The sequence below is a fragment of the Micromys minutus genome (assembly GCF_963924665.1).
Source record: "Micromys minutus genome assembly, chromosome: 32".
NCBI classification, from domain to species: domain Eukaryota; kingdom Metazoa; phylum Chordata; class Mammalia; order Rodentia; family Muridae; genus Micromys; species Micromys minutus.
This window is the reverse complement of record NC_137967.1, coordinates 12,382,873-12,410,077: the sequence shown is the minus strand read 5'-3', so window position 1 is coordinate 12,410,077 and position 27,205 is coordinate 12,382,873. Positions and strand designations below refer to the sequence as shown.

Sequence of the window (27,205 nt, the reverse complement as noted above, 5' to 3'; positions counted from 1 at the left end):
CCCGGGAGCAGCCCTAATGTGTCCCAGAATGTTGCCCCTGTTCTGACGCTGCAAGATGCAAGGGACTCCATTCCTTCATTAGGGCCAGGTCTGTCTTTTCTCCCAGGAACTTAGCGCTAACGGGGGGGGGGGGGGGGGGCACAGGTGGTCTGCAAACAGAAAGAATTCAAAGAAACAAGCCGGAAATACTCAACAAGATCCTGTTCTTACAAACAAAAGCCGGCTCGCCGGTTGAGAGCAGTTCGGCTCCAACAGGGAAGCATACAACTGCCCGTGTCTCCACAGACACCTGCACTCAAGTGTACACATTCACATATAATTAATAGTAAAATAAATCTTTTACAGACTTTCTAAGACCACCCAAAGCATAGGGCAAAGGTCCCTATGAACTCACAGCAAGACCTGGAGTAGACACCCACTGCTCTGAAAACCATGTGCTTTATTCAGACCTCCCCCTGGGTCATAGAAAAGCAGCAAACCGCGTGGTTTGGTACAAGGCAAAGGATAAGGGATGTGGGACATCCCTTACCGCTGGGGCCCTCTTCTGGACCTCAGGCTTCCCTGGAGAGCATAGCTCGGCTGAGTTCTTAGAGCAAACATCGGAGTATTCAGTACCAAGCTCGGCCAACCCAATGAGGAAATGGGTGTGGGACAAGAGTCCATTGTCTGGGCCTCTGTGGCCCACCTAGGGCCACATCCATAAAACCTCAGAGCCCCGTGGTAGAGCTCAGTCCTTGTAGGCTGCCTATGCGCGGGCAGAGGGGGCCATGAACCATCAGACCCCGCCCCTGACCAGCAGGCCCCGCCCTCAGTACAGGTCCGAGAAAGGCTTGGAGTAGTTGAACATCAGGTAATCCATGTAGTAGAAGTCGTAGGTTCGCTGTCGCTGCAGCGAGGAGAGCTGAGCAAAGTACTGGTGGGTGATCCTCGATGTGGTCCGCGCCTCCTCAGAGTGCCTGTCCTTGAACCTCGGGAAAGTCAGGTTCCCGGGCGCATGGATGAGGTGCAGGAAGAAGTTAGCATCGTCCTCCATGCTCTCGAACTTGCCCACGAAGTCATAGTCGATGAGGCAGGGGCTGCACAGCCGGCTAACATGGTCCCAGTGGATGTCCATGCCCACGGGCCGGTGGACATCCAGCAGGTACTGGACGAACTCGGGGAACTGCACACCAGAGCCAGTGCGCAGTGCCTCCCGCGAGGCGTTGGCGCGGTAGCGGGCCAGGATAGCCTTGCCAAAGACAGGATGATAGTAGCTATTGGGATGCTCGAACTTGTCTCGGAAAGCAGAGACCAGCCGCTCAAAGGGCTCCCGGACAAAGAGCATCTTGGTGTAGGTACTGAGCCGGTGCACGATGCCCTGCCGGTCGAAAGTATCCAGGCGCTTGAGGGCGCTGCCGTAGTGGACTGTGTTGTGTTGGATATCTGCAGTGGATGAGGCTAACCCCGCCAGCACCATAAGCACCCGCTTCCAGTTGGAGCAGCCTGCCTTGGGCACTTCACAGTACAGTACACGGTGGCGGTCCTCCACAAAGATGCGGGACACATGGCGGGGAGTGACAGCTTTGCGGCTGCTGCTGGCCCTGTACTTAGCGCAGGCTTCCTGCATCACCCGCTTGCGCTCCTGCTGGCTCTGGTGCAGGCTGACCCAGCGACTGTCCATGGGGCGGGGTCTCGGCTGGATAAAGGTTTCAGATGAGTTGTGGCCTCGGATGGTCCCGGCGGCTGGCATCTTTTTGATGAGCAGTCTCCGCCTGCGCTGCCGGAGACGCAAAGGAGACCCCGCCGCCTTCGGGTGAGGTCGAGGCTGGTCAGGCGCCTGCAGCTGGAAGCCTCTTGGGGACCCGCTGGGTGAATCTCGTGTGACCCTTTCTGTGGGTATCCTCAAGTGGCTATCCTAGGACGAGAAGAGAACTGGCTTAGGTATATTGTAGAAATGTGGGACCTGAACGGCAAATATAACTTCTACCACAAGGTGGAGCAGTCTCCCCAGGAACCTCAGTTTGGCGAGATGGTGGCCTGCAGACAGCGGGCACAGATTTACTGTGTCAGTTAGTACAGTCTAAAGGAGCCATCTAATAGAGAAGGGAAAGCCATGGAGCCGAAGCCCCAGGTTTTGTTCCCAAGGCCCCTGGAAAGAACCGACACATTTTTCTTCCTTTGAATGGATTCAGTATCTGCTTCAAACTGTCTTTCTCACGCTCTCCGACACCGCCTCCCGCTCCCTCCACTCCCCCCCTCCATCTGTGATTTACGAGATTCTTTGAACTTACATGCTGGGGATGCTGGGGCCTGATGCTGAACTTTATACCTGGAAGGCAACAGGGGAGAGATAAGCGTGCGTTAAACAGGGCAAGCATGGAAGTACCACACCCCCGCCCAGCACAACTGTCGAGACCCTTTCAGGCCATCTCCAAGTGACCCTGTCATTAAGTCACAAAGTACCCCTTCAGAGCTCTTGTCCAGCCTCTCTCCAGGCCTGTCACCACACCCTGCTCCACACTTGATTATGACAATACTTGCACGCACCAGGCTCATGGAAGAAAGACATTTATCTCCACACCCCTGCCTGGACATTCACAGCGTAGCTTTAGCCTTCTTGGCACAGTCCCAGGGATGGTGTCCATTTCTGGCTCATCCTGGTGTCCCCTAAGAGTGTGAGCAGAGCCAAGGCATGGGAAAGTGCTGATTGGTGACGTGGGGAAGATGCAGGGAGATTTGGATGCTGCTGGCTGTGTTCATTGCATTTTTGATGGCTATGACAAAATGTCTGCTATACATCAATTAAAAGAAAAAATACTGAGCTGGAGAGATGGCTCACTGGTTAAAAGTGCTGGCTGCTCTTCCAGAGGTCCTGAGTTCAATTCTCAAAACTACCCATAATGAGATCTGGTGCCCTCTTCTGACCTGCAGGCATACATAGGGGCATAATCTTGTATAATAAATAAAAATCTTTTTAAAAAAGTTACATAGGAGGAGGAGAAGGGAGGGGAGGAGGAGGGATAAAACAAAACACTGGGGGCTGCAGAAACTGCTCAGCAGTTTAGAGTCCTTGCTGCCCTCCCCGAGAACCCGGGTTCAATTCCCAGCACCACATGATAACTGACAACCAATCATCGTTAACTCCAGTTCCAGAAACTCCAGTGGGCACTACACACACGTGGACATACACGCAGCAAATACTCAAACACTGGAAATTTAAATAATGTTTTTTTCAAAAGAGGAAAGACTTATTTAGGGCCACAGCTTAAACCAGTCCGTGGTTGCCTGGGCTCAGGTGCTTGGACAGAGAGCATCAAGGTGGTGGAAACATGAGGTAGGGTGTAGGTTGTCCTGAAGCTGTTTGTATTTTAATGTTAATTCCACTTCCCCAAGAAGGGCTGGCTAGTCAAGTGACTCCAACTGAAGCTTTCCATTTTAATTAGTAAAATAAAGGAAAGCCAGCGACTGGGCAGGGCGAGGGAAGTAGGAGGTTAGAGGAGGGCAAATGACTGAAGGGAAAGATCTTGGCAACATGGAGCTTCCCAAGGACCAGCTGGACCCAGGTGATATTGATTGGCATTAAATAGCTATGAACATTAAGGATTTTATAGGTCTGGCATCTTATATGAAGGGCAGTTTGTATCTTTGTCTATTTGATGCAATCTTGTTGTGTAGAGGGTTTGTGGATTGAGAGTTGAACATATAAACCTGTATGAAAAGCTATTGGGCTGTAGAGTTGTGTTTGTGTGGGATTTTGGGGTACAGAAATACCCCAGGACAGAGGCAGAGAACAGGTGGCAATAAACCGCCAAGGGAAGGGAATTGAGGGGATGAGTTGGGCCATGCTGGCTCGGACCGGGCGCCAGAGGAGCACGCAGCTCCGAACTAAAACCAGGCTTGAGGATTGAGTAAGACCTCAGGGTCGGTCAGGAGATAAACCGTTCCCTATTTTTTTACTATTTACTGCAACAGTAGGGGACAGTCATCCACTTCACAGCTGACCAGGAAATTGAGAAAGCAAGATGGGACAGGGCCTGGGAGACGCCTTCAAAGAGCTACTTTCAGTGACTCTCTTCTTCATGCTAGATCTCACCCTCTAGAGTTCTCAGAACTTCCTAAATAGGGCCAAAAGCAGGGGACCAAGTCTCTAACACATGAAACTTGAACCAATACTCTTATTGTTGTTGACACAGAACCGAAGACAGAAGCAATACAGAAGAAGGATTTATTTTTGTTTCACAATTCCATGGTGGGAGGGGCAGGATGACTTGTCTTCTATCTCTGGTTGGAAAATGATCTATTACATCTCAGACAATAAGAAACCAGAGATCTAAGGCCCAAACCAAGGCTGGGTATAGCTGTCTAGTCAGCCCCAATAGTTCTATATCTGCCATTTAGACTATGTGCCCTAAGGTTCTGCAGCAACCTCAAACAGCGCCACCTAATGGTGGCCAAGTAGTCAAACACTGTGGAGGACATGTCACATTCAAGCCATAATGAGCCTTTTGGAGGAACACTTCATATCCAAACGATTATGCTGGCCAAGTTCTAGAATGTTCCTTCTGCCCACCAAAGAGGTCCCATTGGTGCTAGACAGGGGTCACTCAGGTAACTTCTAGAAAAGTCAACCTTTGACCAGGTTAGGTAATTCTGCCTTAAATATTTTGGTGTGTTGGTGGGCAGTTGGTTGGGAAGGCCGATCAATATTTGGTTGAGAGCTCATCTATTTCAGATCTCCTGTCCAGTGAGATGTCAGGGACTCTGTTCCTGGGTCCTGGAGTGGACATTTGCACTCTGAAGCTTTCCCGAAAGCTGGTCACGATCTGAGAAGCAGTTGCCCCTCCCACAGTCAGAGAGCCAGAGTGATGGCCGGCAGGTTGGGGCACTGTGCCCAGCCACACCTGACCAGTTCGTGGATGAGAAGGAAAGGAGCAGTTCTGTGGGCCAGCCACACCTGACCAGTTCGTGGATGAGAAGGGAAAGAGCAGTTCTGTGGGCCATTGTTCCCCCTGTGAACTGAGCAGAGGCCAGTGGCTATGTTAATCTAGAGGGGGAGATCCAGGTTGTCGCAGAGGATTTCTCTGTGGGATCCAGTTTCTTGGCTTCAGTGCTGTTCCTGATCTCCTGGTGCCCAGTCTGAGGCTGTGCCCCACATCCCCTTCATTCATCAGCAAGCAAGGAAGCTAACAAAGTCTTCTGGGATGGAAAGCCTAGGCACCCTGGTTTTCCTGGAACTGTCACAGTGTGTGTACACATATGTATAGTGAATACATTTGTGGGTGAACACACACGTGGTGTTCTCCTTAACTGTCCTCTACCTAGTTTTGTTTCAGGTCTACATGTGTGTATCTATGTGTATCTGCATGTGGTATACATGCATGTGTGTATGCCTATGTGTTTGTGTGTGTGCATGTGTGGGTGGGGACACAAGGTTGACAAATCTTCCTCTCTTGCTGGCTACCTTATTCACTGGTGGTAGTTCACTTGTCACTTCAGCTAGACTGGCTGACAAATGAGCCCTTGGGATGCTACATCCCCAGTGCTGCCAGGTCTGGCTTCTTTACTTTGATACGTGTGAATGAAAAGTCCTTATGCTCACGCGACAAACACTGAACTCATTAAGCTAGTTCCCGAGACTCCAGAGTTTTCTTTTCCAAGAAGGGGCCTCAGTTCTATACCAAGCTGTCCTCACATTTACAGTCTCCCTGCTTCTGGCTCTCTGCTAAGACTATATAGGTGTGGTTTACTATGCATAGCTTCTGGAACCTTCTTCAACTCCCAAGTGAGGTGATGCATCAGGCACTTTCTCATTGCCATGGCTTGAACACAGAAACAATTTGCGAGAGAAATACTTTATCTTGGTGTACAGTCTCAGAGATTTCAGTCTGCCATTATGGGGAAAGCATGTCATAGCCATGGTAACGGGAGCATCTTGAAGACTATTCCCACAGTAGTGGACTAGGAGCAGAACTAGAAGTGGGTGTAAATTCAAAGGTCTGCCCTGATGACTCACTTCTCCCTGCCAGGGCCCTGCTGAAAGCACCGTGAACTTCAAAACATACTACAGGGCTGGAGAGATGGCTCAGTGGTTAAGAGCACTGACTGTTCTTCCAGAGGTCCTGATTTCAATTCCCAGCAACCACATGGTGGCTCACAATCATCTGTAATGGGATCAGATGTCCTCTTCTGGTGTGTCTGAAAACAGCTACAGTGTATTCACATAAAATAAATAAACAAATCTTTAAAACAAACAAGCAAACAAACAAATTAGAAGCTGGGGACCAAGTGCTCAAAACATGAGCCTGTGGAAGCCATTTTGAATCCAAGCCTTAACAGATGGAAGTAGAGGCAGACCTTGGACACACCATCACTTTCTTCTGGTAATCCTGGATTGGGTACAAGTGACTTTGCAATAAAGGACACACCTTCCTGGGTATTCACAACGGTGTCACATACACACATGGAAAGCTTGCAAACAAGCCTTCTGCTCTCTTCCAAAGAGACTGGGGGAGAGGGGCTCCGTGCAGAAGTGAGGTGAGGAATGGGTGCCTGTCTTGGAGGTGAAGCCCTGCCAAGTGTCCCCTCATCCTGAGCCTATTCCATCCTCACCCGTGGCTGCCTCCTCATCCCACCCTCTCTGTCTACAGCACAGACTTCCAGAGCTCATTTCTCTTTGGCGCGTGGGGTCCTCTCCCGCCGCCGCTGCCAACGATGACAGATCCTTTCACCAGAAGGGACCTGCTGCAGCCGCTCCGTTTCCCTCTCCACAGCAGCGTTCCTTAATTATTTTCTTCTGGTGACGGCAGCTGGCTCTGCTAAATCACCTCTTCTCCACAGAGTCTCAGACACGGGGATTTACTCTGGTTGTCAGTCCTGTCAAACTGTCAAGGTGTGATGGTACTTATTTATATTCCTTTTCTGGAGCAAACGAGTCATGCTAAATTTGTCCAGGAGTGGGGCTGAAGAGCCGCTGGGTCCCCATCACTCAGTGAGGGCATAGCGGCTAGGGCAGAGGGGACAGGAGGACCCTGCCTTCTGCATGCTGCCTCCAAGCCACTGGGGAGCTTCAACAGATGGTCATTTTTGGGGAATCAAGGGCACAGGATGAAGGGAACTCCTTCCTGGACACAACCCAAAGACACATTTGCCCACCGAGCCAAGCTGGCTGCAACGGTCCAGTTGGCAAAGAAATTTTATATTGCAATTAAAAACAGATTTAAAAAAAAAAAAAAAAGGACTGCTCTCGTGTGGAGTGGGAGAGTATGCCCAAAGCTGTACAATTCCAACCCTTAGATTCAGGGCAGTTCATTGGGTGATGATGACCCTGATTCCCACACAGCCACTTCTGAACAGACAGAACCATAAAGAAGGGGATGCAATTGACCTCATCCCCCGCCCTCACCTCTTTCGCATGCTAGCGCCAATGGTTCAGCTCGCATGAAGAGAGTGGCTTTTCCATGTCTTGCTTAAATAAATGTGGAAGCTCTGGGCAACCCAAAGCCAGACATCAGTGTATGAGGCTGGGTGGGGTATGTGCATACCTCAAGATATTCACTTCAGGACTAGGAAGGGTAAGGTAACCATTGTTAACCCTCAGGCCTGGCAACAGTAACATGGGGCTCACAAGAAGAGGGAGGCTATGGCTTTTGTTCCGCCACCTCAAACCCCACCCAAGGCCCTAAGTAAGCAGTCCAGATAAAAACCAAATTTTGCAGGACACAGTGCATAGTAATCCCAGTCCTCAAAAAGCTGAAGTTGGAGAAACAATAATCCAAGGTTGGCCTAGGCAATGAGTAAATTCAAGCTCAGCCTGAATCAGTTTAGAAAAACCAGTGGAGGGGGCCCTGGCTCTGTAGGTAAAGTGTTTACTTAAGACTAACCAGTGAGGGCTGGGGGCGTGGCTCAGTGGTAGAGCCCCTGCCTAGAATTTCCCAGTGAGGGGCTGAGGGTGTGGCTCGGTGGTAGAGCTCCTGCCTAGAATCCCCCAGTGAGGGGCTGGGGGTGTGGCTCAGTCGTAGGGTACTTGTCCTAGATTTCACCCCCAGGGGAAAAAGACAGCAAAGTGAGCCTGCTGGGCAGCATAAATAGGGATCCCCAGGTCCCTCTTCCTTCCAAAGACACAGATGCTGCTGTGTATTTGCCTCCCACCTTCACCTAAGACAGGAGACCCTTAAGGTCAGCCATACCCTCTCTCTGCTCTCAGTGTCTGGGTTACCTGCTTGCTACCTTCAGTGCAATGCGAGAAATCAGTAAGAGCACCTCAACCCTCTGCACAGCATGCAATAAACAGCTACTTTCTCCTTTTGGGAAGATGACATTCAAAGAAACACACACACAATGGGAGAAGAAACAAGGTACGAGTTATGGGAGCTGCCGAATGTGCACCGTGCTGTAAACTCTTCATTGTCTGGAGTTTTTCTTCTCAGTTTTTGGCTGAAACCTTTTTGGTTACCAGCTAAGGGGAAGCTAAACCTAATGATGATAGGCAAGGTTCATCCTTTTGTGTTCTTTCCCTTCATTCCCTCATACATTCCTTTCTTCTTTTCTTCTTGGACTGGGGTGAAACTCAGGGTTTCATGTATGTGTTCTACTGATGAGTCCCTCACTGGAGGATTCTAGGCAGGGGCTCTACCACTGAGTCATGCCCCCAGCCCCTCACTGTGGGATTCTAGGCAGGGGCTTTACCACTGAGCCATGCCCCTAGCCCCTCACTGGGGGATTCTAGGCAGGGGCTCTACCACTGAGCCACGCCCCCAGCCCCTCATTGGAGGATTCTAGGCAGGGGCACTACCACTGAGCCATGCCCCCAGCCCCTCACTGGAGGATTCTAGGTAGGGGCTCTACCACTGAGCCACACCCCCAGCCCCTCACTGGGGTATTCTAGGCAGCGGCTCTACCATTGACCCACGCCCCCAGCCCCTCACTGGGGGATTCTAGGCAGGGGCTCTACCACTGAACCACACCCTCAGCCCCTCACTGGGGAATTTTAGGCAGGGGCTCTACCACTGAGCCACGCCCACAGCCCCTCACTGGAGGATTCTAGGCAGGGGCTCTACCACTGAGCCATACCCCAGCCCCTCACTGGAGGATTCTAGGCAGGGGCTCTACCACTGAGCCATACCCCAGCCCCTCACTGGGGAGTTCTAAATATGCAAGTACTTTATCACTGAGCCACACCCCTAGCTCCACAAAGCCAGGTTTCTTCCTTCCACCTTTCCCTCTTTTTCTTCTTGTGTTATATTTTCGAGACAGTCTCACTATACAGCTCAGGCTGACCTCAAACCTGCAATCTTCCAGTGTCAGCCTTTCAGGTTCTGGGATTAAAGCTGTGTAGCAACATGCTTGGGTTTCCTTACCTAGTTTCTTCATAATCAGGAGGTACATTCTAAGCCGTGTGGCTGAGCTGGGGAAGGGCTTCACGTGCATGTGGGGATTCTGAGTAGAAGGACCTTATTCGTGTGTCCCCTCTGCAGGGATATAAGGAGATCGATTGGGTTCCATGCTAAAACCCCACTCTCTAATGTTCAGGAAAAACTGCGGAAAACAACTGGGTCCAGCCCTGTGGTCAGATGGTACAGACATTTGGCACTAATATCTAATGGTACATAGAAAAGCCTGCAAATGCTTCCTGTTGCCAGGTATGTCACGTGTGAGGGTGACAGCCGCTTGGGCTATTCAAACCCCAGTCCCAGGTCCTGGCAGACAGGGTGGAGAGGGTTCTGCCACTCTGGAACAGAGGGAGAGACACTGTAAAGGAGTCAAAAAACAGAAGGAAGGGGGCGGGACAGAGTCGGGGCCAGGAGAGGCAGAGGGCAGGTTCCAGGTCCAAGCCCACCCTCGAGTCTTGCATCATCTGGTTAAAGAAACCTCACAGCAGTCCACAGTCTCTTCACATGTCTGTTTGTTTACACAGGGCTTCCCCAGCAAGTTTTGGGGGTTTGGATTGCTTCCCCAGGCTCAGGCTTGTCTCCCTTTGCCTTATAGCTTGTACGGAGACCATGCGCCCTCCCTCTCTAGCACACTTACCCCTTCTCATCCCCTCCTCCCTCAGACTAGCAGACACACTGGCGTCCTGGGCATCTCAGGCTTCAGTGTCTGCACCATGGTTTCCACTATTTGAGGAGAAGTCGGTACCTGCCTCATGCTCAGACAGGACCCAGTGCCGCAGGGCAGGGCCTGTATGTGACCGATGCTGAGCTGAACAGAGAGGCCAAAATCCTGGTGCAGGGAGGCCGCCTAGGAGTGGGAAGGTGCTCTGCCCACTGGGCTCAGGGGCTGTGAGTGCCTCCGCAAGGAGCCAGGGATCAGATTATCACAGGACACATGGAAGGTTTCTGACTGAGGGGTTGTTGTTTAGGTTTCTGAAGGAAAAAAAAAACACTCAACATGCATGGAAAAGATGGAATAAGAAAGGGAGGGAGAGGGAAAAAACAAGTAAGTAAAAAAGAGATTTTAAGGAGTTCATTCATGGAAGGACGGTTACAAGGGGCAACCTGGAAGACAGGATATCATATTACAGACCAAGTCAAAAGCTGTTGAAGGCAGAATTGTCTCTTTAATAACGTGATTCTTTCTTGTTGAGAGCTTCAGTGAATTGGGTAAGGCCCACCCACACTGCTAATCACTACTTTGTTAGCCTTACCATTGGAGACTCCAAATGTTGATCACATCCAATGTATACATTTACCACAACGTACAGATGAAAGCTGGTGGGTCCCCGGGCCAGATAAAGCTGGCTTCTTTTCCTATATAGCGGCTGCTAGTAAGTATCTAGGAAAAATGATCAAGGTAGTTCTGTCCCGTTGGAAGGTCAGAGGTCAAGACACGAAGTGGCTGGGGCTGGAGAGATGGCTCCGTGGCCAAGAGCACTGACTGCTTCTACAGAGGACCCAGGTTTGGTTCCCAGCACCTACAGTGTGTCTCACAGCTGTCTATAAGTCCAGTTCTAGGAGCTGTGGGGCTCTTCTCATCTCGGAGGGTACTAGACTAGTATGGTTAGTACACACACATGCACAGGGAAACCACTCAATATACATAAAATAAGATAAAATTAGAAGTAAAGGTGTTGGCAGGGCTACACTTCCTCTCACGCTTCTGGGAAGGATCCTTCCTGTCTCTTCCAGCTTCTGGTAATTCTGGGGTGTTCCCTGGCTTGGGGCATTGTAAATTTAGTTTCTGCCCATCTCTCCGTAGCTGTCTTCCCCAAAGAACGCCCCTTTCAGGCATGCAGAGAGCCTGTGCAGTCATGGTTATGAGCACTGGGGGTGGGGATATCTGCTTTTGGGGGAGGGCACACAATTCAACCTGGATCAGGAGGTACGTTTTTTATGGGTCTGCAGAGTGTCCCAAGGGCAGCCTAGATCTTGGCAGTGGGGTGGGGTGGAGTCTATTTTGTTCTATTTTGGATTCTGGAAGGACTGTGGTTGATGTCTGTAGGGAGGGTCTTTGTCTCGTTTACCTTTGTTAGACTCGAGCTAGTATACTCCAGGGGCTCAGGGAATGCTTGTGGTAAGGCAGATGCTGCCAGACTGTGCTGGTACCAGATGTGGGGTTGGGTCTCTCCTGGCGGAGACTGTGGCTGGGGCTCTGAGCAGAGTCATTCACCTTTTCCCGGCATTTCTCCAGTGCAGTTCCATAGTCTAGGAGTGGCAGGTGCTTGTTGCATGGTCAGGTGGATGGGGGCAGCCAAGCTGAAGGATCTACTATCACTCATGGCTTGACGGCCCTGCCTTCTGACATTAGACACCCCTAGCTGACTGTTGTCATCTGAGGCACATCAGGCTGGGGTGCTGTTCCTGTGGCAGCGGCCTTGTTATGGACACACTTCCTGTGCCCCCCTCCCCACCCCCCAGCCCAGGATGCTCTGACCTCTGCTGGCTCAGGGGTGAGGGATGAGTTGCTCCCACGGATCTCTAAATGCCTCTTAGTGAAACCGGAGCCTTTACAAGGGTCGCCGGCTAATGTATGCAGATGAGATGCAAAGCGAAAGACCCAAGTGCTCGGCAATTAGAGAGCAGCCTGGGCTCTAGGCACCAAATTTGGATGAAAGAAACCTCACGGAAGGGCTTTAAATCCTCACGTGTGTTCGCAGGAAAATTCAATTTACTAAATTGCTAGATTACAGGGCATCACCCGGACTGTTCAGAGGGTATGCCCACATGCCTGCACATGGGGGGTTCCAGCCAGTAGAGCCATTTTCCCCTTACAGATGTCAGCTGTTCCTGGGCCCTGAAACTGGCTCTGAGGTTGGCATGTGCACTTTGTGGGAGGCGGGATTCAGACCAGTCATTCTCAGGTGACACACTCGACAGTCACTGTCCCTGTAGGGGCATCTATCCCCCCACCTGGCGCCTTGGCTTCTCTAGGTGGGGTCCTCTAGTTGTTCTGATCCTAAGTGAGTTAAGTCAGATGAGGGTTTGGCTGTGGTTCATTTCCTGGATACCCAAGACTCGGTCATGGACCAAGCGTAGTTCATTGGGCTCACAGTCTTGAAGGCCATGGTCCAGCACCCGGCGAGGGCCTCTCTGCAGTATCAGGGCAGGAGGGCAGGAGCTTGCAAAAGCAGGCTGCTTTCTTCCTTCCACACTCCACCTCCTCTTCTCTATGCAGTTCTAAGGTTTGAACCCTGGGACTCACACAAGCCTGTCAGGTACTCTGCCACTGAACCATGCCTGTGGCCTCTTGCTGATGGATCCTGGGTAAGTACTCTACCAGTGAGCTATGCTGATGCTTGCTCTTCGACCGTTCTTACCAAGACCCTAATCCCATCAAGGGATGGGGCTAGCTTCAGAACCTTGCCTAACCCTAATTCCCTCCGAAGTACCAAGCATCATATGACTCTGGTGATTAAGTTGGAAAACACATGAATTTGGGGAGCACACTGATCCTCGAGTTTGGACTCATCCCAGGAACACAGCATAGAAGAGTTGTCTGGACATTTTGTTCTTATTTATTGGAGACAGGATCTGGCTGTATAGCCCAGGCTGGCCTCAAACCCATGATCTTTCTGCTGCAGCCTCCGGAATGTTGGGGTAATGGGTATGTGGCACTAGGCCTGGGCACCTGGGTACGAGTCACATCGTTTGTTGAGGCCGTGGTGTATCAAAAAGGGAGACCGAGAGTGAGAAATTGTGAGGTAGGTGGAAGAGAAAGAAATAGGCTGGATTGCTACGTGACCTTGAATTCTGCAAGTCTTACTCATCTCAAAAGTCCACAAAGGTGCAGGTGGCACAGGACATTTGGAACCCACCAGCTGGAAGCTGCCACCTCCTGGTATTTGGATATCCTGGTCCTGTGCTTTTGGGCACAGCTGCTGCAGCGGTGCAGGGTCTCTGTCAGGCCAGTAGAAGAGGGAAGCAGGGTTGTCCCTGTCTCTGATGGATGGGTACTGGTCTGATGGATCCGGCCTCTTGTTGTTTTGTTTAGTAATTCCATTCCCTGCCTCTGTGATTAGGATTCTCTAGTCAACTGGGTCGTTCCCTGTCAGCTCAGCCTGCACTATGAATTCCCTGGGAACTGTGGAAGACTAGCCTGTAGAAGCTGTCTGTCAGTCAGCCAGTCAGCCGCTTGGCTAGTCTGTGAACCCAGCAGCTGCCCAACCCGACCCACAAACCACAACCTGTCCATCACTTGGTGGGGGAAGGAAGTGCTACACATGTCACTCATTTGTATGCCCCGCCCATGTACAGGGAGAGGCCCTGAACTCCAGCTTCAAAGTGCTTCTTTGTTTAAAGCCTGTGGGTGATGCCCACTGTGTCTGGTGTGTGTGTGTGTGTGTGTGTGTGTGTAGAGTGGGGGCTGTGATGAGATTTCACCCCATGTATTCCATGCGTAGGAAAGAGGTATGTCACAGTATACACACATGTACTTTCTACACCGCGAGGTTTCTGCTATGTGATGTGGCATGTCCAGGATTAGGGGGGCACTTGAGGTTTCATCCCTGCTGGTCTCAGAGTCTACATACACGGCTTAGCACAAGACTTGACTTATCTGTCCTTTAGGTGCCCTGAAATGCACGTCTGGCAGGTCGGTGGTAGGGAGTGGATGGACAGAAGGCAAGCAGGGATAAACTTCACGACACCCGTGAACAGCACCCTGTGGACCCCTGAGCTCCCATTTTTGTCTCCCATACTGGCAGCACCCGCAGGCAGCTGGCCCTCTGGCCACCACAGCAGAACAATCCTGCTGTCCAATGTCATGTGCTTCCCCCCACTCAACATGGACAAAAATGTCTAGATGGGTCTGGCTGTGTGCCGCCATTGCTGAAAATGTCATAGCCAGGAAAGGGACAATTTAGTCCCAAACATTATAGTCCGGTTAGGGACAGGCAGGGACCAGTGACTCCCCATGCACAGCCCACAAGGACTGGAAATTGCAATAGGCAAGGGCAGAGAGCCACGGACACACGGTGGTCCACAGCGAGGGAAATGAAGACTGATCATTTCTGGCGGAGCTCAGCCTTGTAAGAGCCAGGCTCCCAGGACGAAGGGAGGAACAGAGACTGAAGGGTGTTGAGAAAATGCAGGACTGAAAGGACTGGAAGGGTCTGGCAAGCAAGGGGCTTCATGGTCCTAAAAGCACCAGACTTTATCTCCCAGGGTTCAAGACCCGGGGCCTGTTTTGAACTCAAGGACCACTGAGATGAAGACCTGAAGACAGATCAGCAAGATCCATCCTTGACCCGGTGAGAGACCCCAGAGCCTGGCCCAGACCTTAGTAAAGCCAAGTAGGCTGACTGGAAGTAGAGAGAGGCAGCTACTGGTTTCTGGCTTGAGTGTGAAGTTGGACCCTAGTGCTTTTAGGTCAAGTCCCAGGAGAGTGATTACAGCATTACCAAGTGGAGAGGGGCGGGGAGGGGGTTGGAGGGAGGGGAATGAGAGGATGAACTGGGGCTGGATAGACAGACATGCATGTCCAGGAGCTCATTTCGTGCTGGTGCTGTGTGTGCACATGTGTGTGCGAGTATGTGTACGAGCTTGTGCTCGAGAATGTGTGTATGTGTGTGTGTGTGTGTGTGTGTGTGTGTAAAATACCAGCGCTTACCAGAGTGGCAAGAGGGCCAGGAAAACAGGATGGAGGCTCGGGGGGCTCGGGAGTCACAAATGTGATAATGGCGCTGGGTGTGACGTCACATGCCTATCATCCTAGCACTTGGGCACTTGGGAGACGGGGAGGGGAGGGGAGTGGTGGTGGGGGGTGGTGGGGGGTGGAGGGCAAGGGCACAGGAACTCAAGGCTAATCTCAGCTATGCAGCAGGCTCTGGGCCAGCTCAGGCTAGGTGAGATTCTGTCTGAAACAACCGAACTTAAACAAAATAGAATGAATGAATTGCTCACGGGGCAGGGTCCCTGCGGATTGCCCTCCTCCCATCTCCGTGGGAAGGCCTTTGGTTCAGATAGCAGTGAGTCCCAGAGAATAAAAACAAGCAGATCATGAAGGAACTGGAGCCTGTGGGAGCTCCGTGGAGAGCCTCATGCCTGGCACTGACTGGCCCTGCCCTGGGTCAGCCACTCTGAGGACAAACGTGTTCCCCCTCTCTTTCCCTTACTGGCCTTTCGAGGCAGTCAGTGGGGGCAGCCTCATTACTGTAGTGGCTTGACCGAAAGATAATGATCTTTCCAGCTTCAGCTGGCCTCTGGATGTGTCGCTCAGGCAGTGGTATCAATTACCGAGCCGGCCTGTGGCTGTCAGACCCGTCACAGCTGCTCTTCCTGATACCCCGAAGAGCCACAAAAGCGGATCCGTCTTAGCGGATGCTTCTTCGGACTGGGCTTGACTCTGTCCTGAGTGAGGCAGCCCGCCCCACCACCTGCCAGAAAAGAGGGTCACCTAAGACCTGTGTAGGGGTCCAGGGGTGGGTGCTCTGATTCTTGGTGGCTGTGTACTGATGACCAGTGCTGACCCCTGATTCTATCCAGAGGGGTCCCTGAGTCTCCCAATCCTGACTCCAGCAGGTTGGGCAGGCAGCGACATCAGCAGGGCCCTCCCATCCCATCCAGCATTGGACCACAGGGACCTCTGTTCAGTAGCAGACTGGATTGCAAAGGCAAGGCCAGGAGCTCCCTAGACCATTCCAGGGGGAGGCAGGAAGTCGAGGAGAGCTTGGCATGGCTTTTTCCTGATAAGTGTCCGAGTAGCTATAGTCCAAATTTGGACAGGAAAAGAAATCTCCCATGAAGGGTTTTCAACTTAGCGTCAGGTACAGCCCAATACTGGGACAAAAGTAACCCGGGTGGCCTCTGGCCTGAAGACCTGTATATAGGAGAGTAGGTAAGACCCCAGAATACAGATGTTGGACATTGAGCTTGGCACCGGATGTCTGGAGAGACACCAATTTCCTGTTTTTATAATGGCCAGTCTTTGCTCTGCCTAGTACAGATCCTGGACTGCAGTCCCCCGGGGCTCTCTCCCAGGAGAGATCATCCACCTGTAAGAAGAAGTAGGCTGAGCACATTGGCCCCAGAGCATCTGAGGCAATGAAGACAGTAACCTTCCTGGCGGGACTGGGTTCCCCAAACACACTGCCTCACACACTTCATGCACTGTAGAGCCAAGAAAGCTGACTGTTCCCAGGGCCCTGACTGGGAGGTTATGGAAGCTGAGGGGGGGTGGATTCCTAAGGGCTACATATTCAAAGGTCATTCTTGGGGCACCTCAGAAGCAGCCTGATGTGAGTGAGGCCCAAAGGAGAGGGGGAAATGGATTTGGACCGACGTCATGATGTGGATGAGAAATGAGAGGTCGTGAACTCGCAGGGAGAGGAGCGGGTGGGGGAGGGGTGGTAGATTTGTTGAATAATGGAGGGCTTAGTGGATCAGGGGCAAGCATGAGGAGGGTGAGAAGCGCTTCCAACCAATGGTCGGGTTCTCTCCGGAGTGAATTCTGTCAGGAATGAAGGAGCCAGCATGGGGGGAAGGAAGAATGATGTGTTAGCCCAAGCCTGAAGTGCAGTTCTGAACACTGCCGCAGCGCAGGACTCTCTATCCATAGGCAGTGGAGGCTGGGTGCAAACAGTACCCATTAGCCAGTCTGGGATTGTATGCTTCGACTTGATTTCATTACTTATTTACTTGGGGGTAGGGAGGTCTCTCACTCTGTAGCCCAGGATAGCTTCAAACTTATGGGTCAGCCTCTAGTGTGCTGGGATCACAGACATGAGCCGCCCTGGCGACACCCAGCATCATTGTCACTTGCAATGCTACATTCCTTAGCAACGACCCAGCCCAGCACAAAAGCATTAGATGGCTAACCAGAACGTCCACCCTTGTGGTGTGTATTTAGAATTTGGCAGCCTCCTCAGGAACCCCTCGGAGAAGATGCTCCCAGCCTTATCCCCTGTTCTGTCAGGAAGGATGTGCAAGGGTCCCAGTGTTCAGCTGGGTTGGGGCGGACGGGCAATGGAATGTTCTCGATCAACTCAGCCCCTCTTTGCCTTGAGTACAACCTGGGCACTTAGATCTGGTTCGGCTCTGCAAATATAACTTGGTCCTCATGTAATGACCACCCGTGTGGCTGTGTTCACTGTGGAAGGACAGTTTAAAATATTCTGAGCTGTTCTCTGGCCTCCTTTGAAATCCAACAGTCTGGCTGGAGAGATGGCTCAGAGGTTAAGAGCACTGACTGCTCTTCCAGAGGTCCTGAGTTCAAATCCCTGCAACCACATGGTGGCTCACAACCAACTGTAATGGGATCGGATGCCCTCTTCTGGTGTGTCTGAGGACAGCTACAGTGTACTTATATACATTCAATAAATAACTAAAGCTATTTAAAAAATAAAAGAAAAAAAAAGCTGATTTAAGGATGGTAACAGGCACAGAGGTGACCCCTCCTGGCTGTGTGTGTTTCTGGAGAAAGGAAGACCCCAGAGTAGTTCACCAGGCAGATATCTGGGGCCTTTCTCTGTGGTTGTAACACATGCCATTTAAGGAAATGAAAGAGGTTAGGCTCATGTCTTTGGCCTTCCATGCCTGTGTGTGGAGCTGGTGGGTGGGCCATCCTCTCGAGAATTAATGACGTTTGATCTGCCTTGCCCACTGAGGCACCTTCTGCAGGATTAACCGTCATTCCTTCTAATGACTTGATTTATATCCAAAGGTTTACTGCTCCAAACAAAATATTGGAACAATGGTAATCAATCACGCCAAGGATGCTTCCAGCTGTGAGTAGCATGATTGCTGCTTGTTTGGGAGCCGACCGGGTGTGTGGAGGGTGGGAATGGGAGATGCATGGGAAGCAAAGGTGAGCACAGTCCACGGTTGGTGCCGGGTAGCAGCTAGCTCGGATGGGGCACCAGAGGGCTTCTGATGCCTGAGGCTTTTCAAAGAAAGGATTTCAGAGAAGGCTTTGCAGAAGCCAGAAATTCCCCGTGCTCCAAGGAGTCGCTTGGAGTGACTGATGGTTCTGATGATGGTATTCCAAGCTTTCAGCCATATGCCCTACCATACCCCCAAGTGAAAGATGCAAAGATGGAGCAGGCTGGACGGCTCGGCAGGGATGAGCTCCCCAGAAAAACGACAGGCTGCAGGCAGGGTGGCCCGAGGTTGGCTTCTGTCTCACATGATGGGCAGAAAGTGCTCCTTGGAAATGAGGCCCCTGCCCTGCAGGGTGAGAGCTCAGAGGAACTGAAGGCAACTTCAAGGTTCGTTTCATGACAGATCTGGATAGAACCCAGTCATCAGGGCCAGAAGTCTGGAAGAGTATGCATGTCCTTGTGGGTAGAGCTAACCCCGATCCTGGCACCAAGACAGAGGGAAATTGGAAGGAGGAAAATATGGGGGGTCCCGTTGCAGGCCAAAATTGACTCTTCATGCACAGCGGAGCTGATGTATCTTGGCAGGACTCTCATGGCCTAGAATATCAAAGCAAAGGCAGGATGCCCACAAGAGGGCAGAGTCCAGGATGGCACAGGGGTGAGCGATCCGTTAGAAGGCATGTGGTGTTATGATGGGAATCTGAAATGTCCCCCACATGGTGGGTTCTGGTTTCTTAGCAGGCAATGCTATTTTGCAGGCTTTAGGGAAACAGGTTATTGTTGATGGATGTAGGCCACCGGAAAATGGGTTTCGGATGTAATGTCCACCCTAGTTCTGACCCTCTTTCTGTTTTCCTGGTCTTCCATGATGTGAAAGGTCACTGCCTCACACTCCTGCCGTCACAGGGGGAGTTGTTGTGTCATGCCGTGCCTTCCCCTCCTGATCGAACGAAATCTGGAACTGTGGACTCAAAATCCACCTTTCCTCTCGTAAGTTGTCTCTGTCAAGATTTTGTCACAAAATTCGCTGGATCAGGGTGCTCTTAACTAGGAGGTGTTGAGGAGCTTAGGCCTCCCATGTCAGATGCAGCGAAGCACGGATGACGGCGAGGGGCACACGACAGCAAGCTGATGGAAGGTGGGATGGCAAGGGTGGCGCATGGCGCATGCGTGTGGGTGATGCGTGGCGGTGCATGGCGCATGCGTGTGGAGACGGGACAGTACTTGGATGAGATGTTGATGGCAGTGGTAAGGGATGGAGATGGACTGTGGGTGGTGGTCAGAGTTATAAGAAAAGGGTTTAAAATGGCTTCCCAGCAGAGTGGGTAGCAGAAAGCCAGACAGCAAGCCACAGCAAGGGGGGGGGGGGAGAAGGGGCATATCTAACAATACAGCCACTGGCAGGCGCTGGTCTCATTTTACTGGCTGGCAGTAATGCCTATGGGGCTGTGGGACCCCACAGAATTAAATACAGGAAGCTTGGGGGCCCTGACCTTTCCAGCCTCCAGGATGCTCAGGACAAGCCTATGGAACCATAAGTCCCCCCACTGACCTGTGTGAGCCCTCAGTATAGAATTCTGGCTCCTGGGAAAGACACTGCCGTCCTTTTTTCCCTCTACAGACAACCCCCAATGTCAGAACATAATGCTTCCATCCATCTTTGATTAAAACAGGTAGAAAAAGGAGTAGGACTGTTTGCTTTACAAAGTCTGGCAAATTTTGATAATGAAACCTTCTGAACATCAAGTTCGGAAAACCTTCCTAATTCCAGGCAGATAAGGGATAATGGTAACGTATTTCAACTTCAAAAGCAAAAATAACCTTTTATCACTGAACTTAACAATGTTGCTGGCGAAATATGTTAGGAGAATGTAAAATGCTATTTAAATGATAAAATGCGCTGTCTTGGACGGCAAGGATTTTAATTGCCACAATCAGAGTCCAAACACACTCCCTTGCTGGGCCTGACAGACGCAGCTAATGACAGGGTGTCCATAACGAACGACAGCGAAGGAAAGGGTCATTCTTGGCTTCTGTCCTCTCCCTGGGGAACCATCCAACGCGACAGCTGTCTGGGCTCGGCTGCACTCATCAACATTGGTGCCTTGTGAAGTATGACTCCCCTCAGATATTAATATTAATCAGCCATCACATTAATATTAATCAGTTAATATATACTTCCCATGACAACAAGAGATAAAGGAAATCTTATTAGATGGAGGATCAGAAAACTCAGAATACCTAAGTGGATTTCCTTAGGATGCACAGCATTAAGAAAATGTTAACCCTCTTAAGCTGGTCTCTGCAGAATATGGAAGCTGGGCTGGATAGGGGGGGAGGGTGTGGGCAAAGCAACACACATTCCAGGTCCCTGTGGAGGTGAGGTCTTTGTCACTCAGCCAGCAATGGGCAGGTTGGAGGGACTGTGCATAGCATGGATGGTCCCCACGTCCCTTCCTCCTGGGGTGCAGGCAGCCTCTGCAAAGGTCCCCATTCAAGCCGTGGGTAAGGAGGAGACAGTGAGCAGGCACAGAACAGTCTGGCCACAGGGAAGCACCATGCTCCTGCCTCCGATCACCATCCTTAGTCTTGGTGGGTGGAGGGGGAGGGACACCAATTCTCTAGTGACTCTTTTGGGACACAGGATATAGAAAGTCACAGCGTTCACTAGCTTTGTTGATGGATTGGTTTTGCAGTCCCCATTCGCAGGGTGATGTGTCCTCTGGTGGGCCGCAGAGCTGACGTCCAGACCACATGTGACCTGATGTCTTGGGTGTAGCCATTAGCCACCACTGTCTGTCAGCATCCAGGGAAGAGTAGATTGGCCACAGGGAGGGTCAAATGGAAGTTGGGTGACAGGAGAGGGACTGTAGGTCTCTCAACATAACCCCCCAAGTCACACTATCTGAATGAGCTGGGGGTCTTGCCCTGGACAGCCCACACTGGGATCCCTGAGGGAGACCAGGCTGCCAGGCAGGGGGCAGGGCATGGAGGATTACCTACCTGCCTGCTGGCTTGCGGATTGCTTCCGCAGGCAAAAGCACATCTGCACAATTAACATTTTAAGCACTAATTATTTTGCTTGGGCGTCTAAGTCTGAGGATCCTTCAATTTCAGTTTAATTGGAGAAAAATGGCTATCAGTTATCGAACAGCAGGAGGGAGGCTCCACGCTTCCCCGACTCGGAGGGGCAGAGCTGTACTGGAGTTGGAGCAGATGGGGTGGGCTACGGCAGCTGCGCAGCTGGGTATGGTGAGGGGGCAGTGGGTGGGGCAGAAGGACCTTGGGCATCCTGCCCCGGCACTGTCCCTAACATCTGCTGGGAAAGCTTGCTGGCTAAGTTAATGGCTTGCCATTTTGTCTTCCATTTTGTTCCATTTCTCAGTAACACATCCGATTAAAAAAAAAAAAAAAAAAAAAAAAGACCAAACGCAAAAGGAAATGGGATTCCTTATTAAATGGGACCTCATGGCTTCATCATTGTCCCCTTGGACTCAGTAGTAATCTGAGCTCATAATGAAATCCTCAGGAACTCCCCACCTGGCAGGCAGGGCCAGCAGGGGTTGTTTGAGAGACACACATGTCCGCCTGGTGGAGAGGCTCTACCTAAGGGGCATCTAATGCCCTGTTGCTCGAGCCTCCAGTGCTTCTCCCTGTCTTGATTCATAGGGTGTCCTGGGAGAACCCTGAGACTTTGGCGATCACAGCTATGGAACATTTTGACTTCTGCCAACTTCGGTCGTGTTTAGAGAGAGACTCAAGCCCGGCCCCCCGACAGTGATGATGCAGGCTCCCGGGAGCCTGGCTGCTGGTAGGTGTGGAGATGTAACTGTCTCTTGGTAGCCTTCAGGATAGCCTGGCCTGCAGACAGAAAAGTCTGTCTCGGTGCACACTCCTACTGGGAATAGAAATTTTGGGCCCCGAAGGAACTGAACTCAGCTATGAACTATCAGGGCAAGAGGTAGGCCATGCCCAAGAACACATTACCCCATTCCCTTGGCCACACCCTTACTGACTACTGTGATCCCATCCTTCCTACCCCTCCTCAATTCTTTCAAGTTTCCAGATTGCTCTTTGTTAAAGAGAGGTCCTGCTTTCTCAGGGCCCCCTCAGGCATAAGCCCTCTGTCTCATCTTGGAATATCTTGGCTTCCCAACCTCTCTATCTTCCTGGACTGGCCCCATCTTTATTTACAGATGGACTTTGTCCCTTCTATACTGAGGTCCTGCAAGACCATGGACAGGTTAAAGGGCTTTTCCATTTCTTGTCCCGTTTTCTGCAACAGAGTCTGTTGCGAGGCAACGGCACGCAGGAGGAAAAGGGATGCTTCCACAGCCTGCAGCAAAACTCTACCCGAGTGTGCTGTGAAAGCAACTTCAAAGCTCCCAAGACTCCCTCAGAAGGGTTTTCAGCAAGAAATATTTCATTTATGCAAGAAAAAACATGTCCTATATAATACTGATGCTATGAGGATTAACAGCTGGGATGAGGATGTAGCTCAGTGGTTGAGCCTTGTCTAGCGTGCACGAGGCCTGGGTTCAACGCCCAGCGCATCAAATGAAGAGATAACCTCAGCAACGCAAACACCCAGGTAGAAGACTGCCACCTAGTGGAAGACGCTAAAATCTACCTATGTCTCCAAAGTTCCTTCTGTGTCCTCTACCAAGGGTACCTCTGCTACATCTGCCAGGAGCACCACACCCCTTTTATTTTCCTTGAGACCGGTCTCATAGAGACCAGGTCACTGCCTTCACACTCCCTGAGTAGCTTTAGGATGCCCTTGGACTTGATCTTCCTGTTTCTACCTCCCGAGTGCTTGGATTACAGGGAACACCGACATGCTAGGTTTGTGGGGTGCTAGGAATTGAACCCAGAGTTTTGTGTATGCTAGGCAATCACCCTACCAGCTGAGCTCCACCTCCAGCACCCCACCCCCATTTCTCGCTTTCTTTCTGAGCTTATTTATAGTATATTTCTAATCAGCTTATTATTTCTTACACAGGAACCTTAGAATTGGAATCCGCAGAAATGTTTACACCATAGAAATTGGCAAACGCCACAAAGAGCAGCCTCCATTCCTTCCCCTCCCCCTCCCCCATGGAAAGGGTTTGGCAGCATATGAAGAGCATCAGTCCATTTCTAGGATGAAGTGTCACCTTCCAAAAGAGGAGGCTGCTATCCAAGGAGGTCAAGTCTGTGATTAAGGACATGGCTGTGAGCCCCTCAGCGTCTAGCTGAAGCCCTAGTGGTGGGGGATAGACACACCCCTCCCCTGTTAAAGTCCATCTGGAGGAAGCTCCTGAAGCTTTCAGTAGAATAAGTTATAGCTGGGTCCAGATTGGGAGTGACCCCACAAATCTACCCGCCCCCTCATTTTTTATTCAATGGCTCTCGGTATTTACAGACCATTCCTCGGCGTCAAACACATGCTTACCAGAACTCTTCCTACCCTGAAATTATTTATGACTTGGCATTCAGGGTGGAAAAGCAATTTTCTCAAAATGTCTGATGTCATGATATATTGTCCCTTTGACATGCATGTGCCCAAATGGATCGCTGCGCAGGCCTGCCTCTCGGTGGCTAGGACCCTGAATTAGAAACGGAGGATGAACGCGGCTTCGTGAATGCAGCCAAAGAAAACGCTTGGAGCATCTAATGGAAGGGAAGGTGAAATGCATCAGTTATCTGATGGGATTGTTTTCTCGGGGTCTTTTGCTATTCGATGCCTGAGTAACTAAAGTTTACGATCCTGGCTCAGGAAGCCCACCTACACCTCCCACCTGAACCTCATCAGGACCACACTGCCTGGGTCCCCGAACACGGTGACACCAAGCTGAGAAAGTTCAACAGGTGAGTGGATCCATGCATGACGGCACACTCGCACGAGGAAGAACGCCTTACCTTTAAAAGTAAACCGACCGCCAAGATGCCAGCCAGCGCCAATGCCCAACATACAAGAGAACCTGTCCCTGACGTCAAATTCTAAAATAGGACAAACTGATTTTTGGTGCTGGGATCAAATCAGTGGCTGCCCTGGGGGTGGAGAAGGGGATCTGAGTGAGCCGGGAGACAGGGCGGTATTCTGGACTGAGGGAAAAATCCGAGTGCTCCTACTGGGATGACTGTACCTGTCTGTCAAATCTCATCTACAATGAATGTGTTTTCTTGTTTACATTTTATATCCTAATTAAGTTGACAGAAAACGACGTGAACATATTTCAGAATGCTAAAGTGCCAGGTTGTTCTTATTTATTTATTTTTTTTAATGCTATTTTTTTTTTTTTTTTTTTTTTGAGATCTTACTTGCATCTCAGAACCGAATGCCTTTCTTTCGTGAATCTGAAAAGGGAAGTGTTGCCAACGGAGTTAGTTACCGTTCATTCTCAATGATCTTTGCCAGGCAACGTAGAAACACTGCCGTTTGTGGAGTTTGCTTTCCGGAAAAGGAAGCACTGGGCTGTTCTGTCTGGGGGCAGAGAGCCTGGACAGGGGCCACTGGCACCAGAGATGAGCCACAGGGAGGAAGAGACCGGAAAGACGGTGGCAGCCCAGCCAGGAAGCTGCAGAAAGTCACCTCTCCCAAGGTCTCCACGCCCCACCCCCCCACCTGCTTCCCACAGCTGGTTCACACCCCCTCCCAGGACCACCCGCTTCCCACAGCTGGTTCACGTAGGGTTTGCAGACTCCCTTTCCTTAGTCAGGACACAGCTGCGGAGCCACAGAGCCATGTCAGCTCCAGAGCTTCTTGTGGGATTAGCCGACTAAATCACAGCCATGTTCCATCTTCCTCCAATTCCTGCTGCCTTCTCCACACCCTATAGGAGTGTGCGCCAAGGTCACCCCTGCCTGCCACCTTCCTTCTCTGCCACCCAGCGCACCCTTTGATGTCCTCAAGCTCCTCCCTCGGGAGTCTGAGAGTGCACAGGCTCAGATGAAAGGTAGGAGGAATGATTTCCCACTAGCCAGTCAGCACAGAAAACTCCAGAATCGGTGCGTGAGAAGAGACCATGATGTAGCTGTTAGAATGGGTACTTCTGGTGAATGAGGCTTCCATACCAGGGAAATACTCTGCTGTGTACAAAAATGTATCCAGAAGTTGAAGACTGGGGGCAGATGGTAACTTGGACAGTGAGTTGCCTACCAACTGCCTCTCTGGCAGCCTGTGAGGAAATTCTCAACTGGGCTTAGTAAAGCCCCAGCCTAGATTTCCCATTAAGAGGCCAGGGATATGGCTTAGTAGAGCCTATGTCTAGAATGCCCCAGAGCACCCGCCTAGAATCCCCCAGTGAGGGGCTGGGGGTGTGTCTCAGTGGTAGAGCCCCTGCCTAGAATCCCCCAGTGAGGGGCTGGGGGTGTGGCTCAGTGGTAGAGCTCCTGCCTAGAATCCCCCAGTGAGGGGCTGGGGGTGTGGCTCAGTGGTAGAGCCCCTGCCTAGAATCCCCCAGTGAGGGGCTGGGGGTGTGGCTCAGTGGTAGAGCCCCTGCCTAGAATCCCCCAGTGAGGGGCTGGGGGTGTGGCTCAGTGGTAGAGCCCCTGCCTAGAATCCCCCAGTGAGGGGCTGGGGGTGTGGCTCAGTGGTAGAGCTCCTGCCTAGAATCCCCCAGTGAGGGGCTGGGGGTGTGGCTCAGTGGTAGAGCCCCTGCCTAGAATACCCCAGTGAGGGGCTGGGGGCGTGGCTCAGTGGTAGAGCCCCTGCCTAGAATCTCTCAGTGAGGGGCTAATAAGGAATGAAATGTTGAAAAATGAGTTGGAACATGAGGATTGATAAATGGACATGTTTGTAGACTTCCCAGAGTCCCCTGGGCCTCAGAAACACCACAGCCTCCCACAGTATAGGCTGATAGTCTCAGGTCTCTGCTGGGCAAGAGCATGTGTCCTCCTTAGGATCTGCCCACACATGGCCGCGGACCCTTGATGGGGAATTGTTCCATCGCTAAGGGAAGTAAGGAACGATGCCCGCAGAAAGGCAAAAGATCCAGAGAACAGGCAGGCCAGGAACCAGGAGCCTAGGGTTACTACTGAGGGTGCTCAGGGAGAGAAGAGACTATGGCCCTGGCTGCAGAGAAGCCCTCTCCTGGCAGACGGGCTTTAAGCTTGTGGAAAGATGCTACTAGGGTGGCTGTAGGAAGCGTGGGGCAAGTGAGTCACGGCGCTGATGGCAGATGAAGTGCAAAGGGACAACCCATTCACAGGGACACGCTCAGACCGTGAGGGGCTGGAGATTCCACCGCTGAGTGTGTTTGTGGGAGACCCGGACGTATCCCCTTTTAGGGAAGGGCTAGCATCTAAGAGAGGTTCAAGGTTGAGTGTGAAAGGTGACACGAGACACTCAAACTCCCTGGGGAATGGGAAAGACAGGATCCTGGAACAGTTGAAGCCAGAAAGTGATGCTGGTCTGTGCTAACCAAAGTGCCCACCTGTCCTGCTGTCATCCGGGGGCTCACCTACAGATGGGTAACAAAACATGGCGTCTCTGAGGATAAGAGAGACGGGCAACTAGCAGGGAGGGTACTGACCAATAAACAAACCCAGAAGAAACCAAGGAAGGCTTCCAGGAGGCAGAGGGCAGACCTGCCAATGAAAAGGCACCAGCCATGTCCCAGATCCAGAACATGACAATCAAGAACGAGAGCCAATCCCCTGTAAGAAGCACTCTATGACATCACAGGAAATACACAGTGCTAACTTCCTCCGTCCTTCCCCAGGGACCTGCTGTCCCATTTGGGATACTTATACACTGAAGAAAAGGGAACATCCAAGCATCACCAGATTTATGGTCCAAAGTGAGATTTTTCCCCCTGGTTCTTTGGCCTCTGGGAGCCCTTCATAGTGTGAGGGCATATGAAGGTAGGTGACTACGTGGTCCCTATAAAGCTCAGGCTGGGCTCATGGACTTCCATCTGGTGCTCATTTCTACTCTGTCCCTGGAGGTACAACCACAATGGATACCCCTGATAGCTGGCATTATCTCTGTAC

General features: G+C 51.4%; 1 protein-coding gene across 1 annotated transcript in view; it reads right to left on the bottom strand.

Annotated features, from left to right (window-relative positions):
• Positions 1-808: 808 nt before the first annotated feature.
• The window catches only part of CHST8 (carbohydrate sulfotransferase 8), a gene marked incomplete at its 3' end in the record, with an annotated part of 70,830 nt that continues 44,433 nt past the window's right edge, over positions 809-27,205 (bottom strand). The window contains exons 2-3 of the mRNA XM_080908523.1: positions 2,271-2,308; positions 809-1,894 (exon numbers count right to left, since the gene is read on the bottom strand). Coding sequence (XP_080764649.1) covers positions 809-1,894; positions 2,271-2,308 — 1,124 coding nt within the window. The remainder of the gene's footprint in view (positions 1,895-2,270; positions 2,309-27,205) is intronic.